This window comes from Littorina saxatilis, linkage group LG5, assembly GCF_037325665.1.
Source record: "Littorina saxatilis isolate snail1 linkage group LG5, US_GU_Lsax_2.0, whole genome shotgun sequence".
In the NCBI taxonomy this organism is placed as follows: domain Eukaryota; kingdom Metazoa; phylum Mollusca; class Gastropoda; order Littorinimorpha; family Littorinidae; genus Littorina; species Littorina saxatilis.
This window is the reverse complement of record NC_090249.1, coordinates 23930441-23937397: the sequence shown is the minus strand read 5'-3', so window position 1 is coordinate 23937397 and position 6957 is coordinate 23930441. Positions and strand designations below refer to the sequence as shown.

The 6957-nt window shown below is 43.4% G+C and overlaps 1 protein-coding gene across 1 annotated transcript in view; it reads right to left on the bottom strand.

The window, feature by feature from the left end:
- Positions 1-6: 6 nt before the first annotated feature.
- LOC138966617 (post-GPI attachment to proteins factor 6-like) overlaps positions 7-6957 on the bottom strand; it is an 18377-nt gene continuing 11426 nt past the window's right edge. Inside the window, exons 7-13 of the mRNA XM_070338903.1 lie at positions 6937-6957; positions 6112-6353; positions 4788-4933; positions 4123-4301; positions 3217-3480; positions 2591-2804; positions 7-904 (exon numbers count right to left, since the gene is read on the bottom strand). The exon at positions 6937-6957 is cut by the window's right edge and continues 141 nt beyond it. Of these exons, the coding sequence (XP_070195004.1) occupies positions 717-904; positions 2591-2804; positions 3217-3480; positions 4123-4301; positions 4788-4933; positions 6112-6353; positions 6937-6957 (1254 nt within the window). The 3' untranslated portion in view covers positions 7-716. The remainder of the gene's footprint in view (positions 905-2590; positions 2805-3216; positions 3481-4122; positions 4302-4787; positions 4934-6111; positions 6354-6936) is intronic.

Below are 6957 nucleotides of genomic sequence, written 5' to 3'. Positions count from 1 at the left end.
TCTCTCTCTCTCTCTCTCTCTCAGCTATCAGAAGTAAAGCCCACACACACTAAGTAGAGGCCTTTGTCACTCAGCAGTCACGTAACACACTTTGACCCGTTACTGTTCAAAGCGTCAACTTCATACTGTCACAATTGCAACAGAAGTATTGGGGTTACTTTCAACCAGTCCTTGTAGATACGGTAAATCACGTATTTATGGCCAAGACTGTTCAGGGGTTTCAGTTTAAATTTTCCGTGAGGGGGTGACTCGCCACAGATGTTATCAACCAAAGAACTTCCTGCTAGATTGTGGCAAACATATTTCCACTGGAGTAGCGATAAAGAGCTCGCTCTCTCTCTCTCTCTCTCTCTCTCTCTCTCTCTCTCTCTCTCTCTCTCTCTCTCTCTCTCTCTCTCTCTCTCTCTCTCTCACACACACACACACACACACATATACGCACGCCAACACACACACGCTTATGCTTACAGCGGAAAAATGGACACAAATATCTACAAGTAAAGAAGGCGAAGGTCTAAGGAATTCTTTACAAAGTGTGGTGTCAACGCTGCCTTTCCATTTTAAGAAACAATATAATCAGAACTGTTCTTCTTTCAGCAACTACTAAATACACAATAACGAAATAACTCGTAACACATCCCAAAACAACACTGAGGTTACTCATACTACGGCATACCATGGAGCAAAATTTAAAAAAAATAATAGGGTTTAAGCACTCAGATCAAGCGGTTTCTATCATCAGAGCTGATGCTGTTCATACTAGCATCAAACATGGCGGGTTCGTCGTGATCGATGTTGACGCTCTGTCGGCATGGTAGTGGTTGCTGTTGCTGTTGTCGTGGCTCGGGTTGCATACCCGTTCTGATGATATCTTGTGCTGACACGGACAGCCCTCTCTTCACCTCTGAAACGATCGAGGTTACCGTGTTAAAAAGATGCATTTGATGCGCCAGTTGCCAAAGGTGTCCCTTGAATAAGAGGAGACACTAATTACGACGAGATTCTTGTCTTCTGTTAAAAATTAATTTAAAGCGTTTTGTGCAAGAGGCCGAACAGTGGACTTCTTCAAAGATCACGCTTTGTTAATCCTTTTAAACATAGCTTTGGTTCATTCTGGTAACCACGAAGGTATGTAATAAATGACATCTTTCGGTTTTACGGTACGTATGAATCGTCAACACGTACTGAAAAGAGAGGGAGATCCTTGGGTGGCCGAGTGGTAACGCACTTGCGCTCGGAATCGAGAGGTTGCGTGTTCGACCCTGGGTCAGGCCGCTATTTTCTCCCCCCTTTCCTAACCTAGGTGGTGGGTTCAAGTGCTAGTCTTTCGGATGAGACGAAAAACCGAGGTCCCTTCGTGTACACTACATTGGGGTGTGCACGTTAAAGATCCCACGATTGACAAAAGGGTCTTTCCTGGCAAAATTGTATAGGCATAGATAAAAATGTCCACCAAAATACCCGTGTGACTTGGAATAATAGGCCGTGAAAAGTAGGATATGCGCCGAAATGGCTGCGATCTGCTGGCCGATGTGAATGCGTGATGTATTGTGTAAAAAAATTCCATCTCACACGGCATAAATAAATCCCTGCGCCTTGAATAAAAATAGAAAAAATAAAAAATAAATCCCTGCGCTTAGAACTGTACCCACGGAATACGCGCGATATAAGCCTCATATTGATTGATTGATTGATTGATCCTTAAACTGTTAAGGTGCGGTCAGTTACTGGCCCGGTGTAAGAAAATAAGAACAACTCGGATATGATAAACAAATCTATTCATGTGAACAAATGCTTTCTACCAGCAAAGGTCAGTTTGTTTAATCACCAATGAACTGAAAATACACGATGAAACCGTCTGCATCGCAGAAACGTAAGGCATAACAACAAAATGGCAGCAAAATTAGGGAATTAGGGAAGAAAAAGCCAGAACTGCAAATAATAAGAGATAAAATTACCAAAAACTAGTGACAAAGCAGACAGAACTACAGAAACTCAAATGTAAAATAGTCGGATAGTGGAAACTCGATGGCAAAATAGTCAAAACCACAGAAACTTGAGCGCAAAATAGATTTGCAGAAAATTGATAAACCAAGAAAAACAGGTAAAAATGGTCAAACGTTCTGAAACTTATAAGCGAACTATCTATAGATACCGTTTAACATTGTTTGCACCGAAAGATGTCCATTTCGTGCAGGCTAACCGGTTGGACTTTCATGCTACAAGCAAGTTCCTCATCGAGAACAAGGCTGTAGCCATGTCTGTCGTCTACATTTAATTAGAACAACAAAGAAGAAAATATTATTCATCTGTGTGTCCTGGATCTAGTACATGTACTAGCTGGCGCGCGCGCGCGCGCGCGTGTGTGTGTATGTGTGTGTGTCAGTGTGTGTGTGTGTGTGTGTGTGTGTGTGTGTGTGTGTGTGTGTGTGTGTGTGTGTGTGTGTGTGACAAAGACAGAGAGACACAGAAAGAAAGAGAGAGAGTGTGTGCGTGTGTGTGTGTAAACGAACAATCATGTATGTACGAACTTGTATGTTTACATTATACGTATACATGCAGACAACCGTACATTCACCCAGCAACATACCCGAGTGCCAGCCCCGTGGTGGCATGAGGAAGAGTGGGGTGACCATGAGGGCAAAGTGCCAGAAACTGTGGGTAAACTGGTATGTAGACTGGTGCCACATCAACCCGTAGTTGACGCCAATACCCGTTACTGCCAACACCACCCCGGGTAGCAGCAACCGCAGGTATCGGCCTTTGGACGGGTACAGCTTTCCGCGAAGTCTTGTCTCGCGCACCTACAGTTAAAAGACATTCACACATTTCCTTGAAACTCAACTATTTCCCAGTAATCAAGGGAAAGTATTACTAGCAGCAGTTACAACTGCCGGAAATGGAAAAACGGCTAACAAAGCAGGGCCCGAAAATGCATGTAGTCAATATATAGGTGCAACCTCAAGTTGCAAAGAAATCATTTAAACGCCAATAGGTCACGTTATCATCATCTTGACAAATCGTCAATGCATGCACATTTCTGCGCTGCTTTTGCTTTTTGTTTGCCTTTGTATTTGTTTGTGTAGATGCCCGCACTGGCGAAATGTGACATTGTTGTTGTGTGTGCTGTCCTTGTATTGGTGAGTACAGAATTATTTTGTTTTTATTTTAACTCTGCACATTTTAAAATAAATGAGAAAAGCAGGCAATATTTACCCAGCTGACGACGAGAACAATGCCGGACACAAACAAAGGTGTGAGTTGGAACGCTTCATTGTGGCGGTCCTCAGTTACAAACACACTGATGATCAGCGCTCCGGACATCAGCAGAAAGGTCCGCAGAGTGTCCGAAATTCTGGCCATGGTCAGGAACAGAGAGTAGAAGGACAGGAGCGAGCCAAAGAAATCGCAGAAGGCCAGGGTGCCGTAGTTCATGATGCACAACTGATACACTTTGCTCGTGTCGCACGCGTGGTAAAACTGAAACGGCAGTGAGCGGAAATTAAGATATTTTGAATGTAGTTACATTTTTTAAAGACATTAAATAAAATATGAGATCGCTAATCCAGGCCTTTAACACGAGGTCATCAGGAGTGCGTGTGCACAATTACAGACAGAATTGTGTAATAAACGTCATATTTATTTGTAGACAGCGAAGAAATGGCAGGACCTCATCAAAGATGATCAACAAGCGTACGTCCTTCTGTGCAAAACGTCCTTCTCACGTGCTTCTGTGCAAAGTTCGTCACGAAGAAACTTTTGCTATTACGCACGTGCACTCCTAGTTGGGACCTCGAGCCGTTCAGTGACTCCGTGTGTTCTATATTTTGCTATAAACCAACCGAATACCTAGAGAAAGTGAGTGTGGGCCGTGTACGACGCACACATTTCAAAATGCTTGGTTCAAGTAACACACACACACACACACACACACACACAGACACACACTTACACACACACACACGTGTACACACACTAACACAAACACACATGCACACACACACACACACACACACACACACACACACACACACACACGTGTTCACACACACACACACTGACCGCACATACACCACCCCTCCAACATCACACCCCCACCTCCTTCCAAAAACTCAAACTCACCGCAGAGAAGAAAGAGTTGAAGAAAAAGACAGCAGCCAGCGTGTAGAAGCGCCTGTAGAGAGCCAGCACTATGGCAGGGATGAAGGCCAGATTACTCAGTGTCAACAGATACACCGCTGTCATCTGTTTCCCTTTGGACAGGCCGTACGTGCCGTCATTACACCCTAGACCTCTGTACCCTGCGACACAAGACACTTTCTAATTGCGCTAGCTTACACAAAACTTAACACGAGATGTACATTCTTTCCCAATAATGATATTATTAGTTTAACGAATCGGAAAAAATGTCAGTTGTGTTATAGTTTGTCATTACGAAGTATTCGCCTTTGTGACTACCAAGCGCGCGGCAAACGTCGAGTCTCAGTGGAGAGGGGGTAGGATGGAGTTTAGTGTAGGGTGTTATTCGGCTGCTGTCAAGTTCTTGTTGAGGATCAGTTCAAAGTTCACTTTTAAGCGGACTATAATTCTTAGCTAGGTGGGGATTAAAACCTCCCCAAAGCTTCACACACACACACACACACACACTGTCACACACACACACACACACACACACTGACTCTCTCTCTCTCTTTCTCTCTCTCTCTCTCTCTCTCTCTCTCTCTCTCTCTCTCTCTTTCTCTCTCTCTCTCTCTCTCTCTCTCTCTTTCTCTCTCTCTCTGACCTACCAGAGTGACACTCGCAGCTGGCATAGAGCTCAGTGCCCTGTAGGTACTGTTGGCACGTGCCGTAGTCACCACAGCCTCTGGGCCCGCACTGTTGCATCGTCACTGTCAGTTCGATCATTGGCAGCACTCCACAGGGCTCTGGTCTGCTGAAACAGCACGACTCCATTCAAAATAATGGAAAAGAGAGAGATATTTAGGTTTAGAAAAATGTCCCCCAAATGTGACGTATGCGCCAATGATTGATACCCACGGTTTCTATTTTTGAGTCACTTGAGAAAAAGTGACTCTATGTAATCGGTCAGTGTTAGTCTGTCCGGCCGGCCGTCCGGCCGGCCGTCCGTAGACACCACCTTAACGTTGGACTTTTCTCGGAAACTATCAAAGCGATCGGGCTCATATTTTGTTTAGTCGTGACCTCCAATGACCTCTACACTTTAACGATGGTTTCGTTGACCTTTGACCTTTTTCAAGGTCACAGGTCAGCGTCAAAGGAAAAATTAGACATTTTATATCTTTGACAAAGTTCATCGGATGTGATTGAAACTTTGTAGGATTATTCTTTACATCAAAGTATTTACATCTGTAGCCTTTTACGAACGTTATCAGAAAAACAAGGGAGATAACTAGCCTTTTCTGTTCGGCAACACACAACTTAACGTTGGGCTTTTCTCGGAAACTATAAAAGTGACCGGGCTCAAATTTTATGTGAACGTGACTCCCAGTGACCTCTACACTTTGACGTCTGCTTTGGTGACCTTTGACCTTTTTCAAGGTCACAGGTATGTCTTGAAGGAAAAAAATTGAAATATCATATCTCTGAAACTATTCATCGGATTTGATTCAAACTTTATAGGATTATTCTTTACATCAAATTATTTACATCTGTATTGTGTTGTGAATAGCAATTTCTTCCTGTCCATCTGATGCCTCATATAATATTCAGAACTGCGAAAGTGACTCGATCGAGCGTTTGCTCTTCTTGTTAATTAATGCTGTTTCTCAATTGCTCTGCCTACACGTCAGATATAAAAATCCAAAGACAAACAAGAAAACGACAATGATTCAAGGGTATGGCCTTAAAACATGCCTTTCAATATTGCAGTATATGGTATATGACCTTGATCCCAAAGATAAGACAGGATTCGATTTGTTCTCATTCTGGACGGACCGATCAAAGCTTACCAATACTACAACTTCTCATATCAATTTGAATAATTATCATAACGATGCAAATTAGTTATATTCACACATGCACAAACGTGTAACATAAATAAGAAGGCAAGTGGCACCTACTCCCACAGAACTGTGCTAATGGAAAACCTACCCAGATCCCAAGCACTGACTCTGCATGGTAAGGTACCAGGTTCCAGCCACAGGAAAAGGCAGGAGAGCCTCGTCCATCACCTCTACTATTTCATTCACACCGTCATGCTCAGCGCTGGTGTTGGTGGTAGCTGTGGTGTTGAGGGTCAGCAGAGCCCCGTCCTGACATTCAGACAAGCTGCCGTTGTGGCCTACACGCTGAGCCATCGCGCACACCCATATCACGCCCTTCCAGTCATCGTCCTGGGAACAAGCAGTATGAGCATGATTATAATTACACCTACAATAATATATACCAATAAGGATATAACTTTTTTTTACATAATAACACCATGCTGCAGTAAGATAATTATGGAGTAATGGTGCTATATATCCGACACTGCCTGCATTGCTTTTGTTTTCATCTAGGCCTATAGATTTCCGAGGAAAAAAATCCTTCCCGACGGTCAAGTCTTAGAAAGGAGTCTCATATTCATTGTGAACGACCAAAGCTGTTTACTGCAAAGAATATCTGAAAATGTCAAGATATTCACCCAAATGGCTGCACATCTTATGAGACCAAAGACACAAACGAATCAACGAACGGAGACACGAACCAAAAAACTGAGAGCAAATACAATTGAATCTTACTTGTCCAAATTAACAAAGCCGGAGGAGACAAGGAAAACATGCATGCAAAAAAAGGCGAAAAGAGCGGAACCAACAGAAAAAACAAAAAAATGTTAACTGACACAACAAAAGCCTTGGCCCACGCAAAGACAGATCAAGCTTGAATACACGTACCACACGAGCAAACAAACAGAAGCAGACACTCATACACACATACCGCCACTCGTGCAAGGATGGA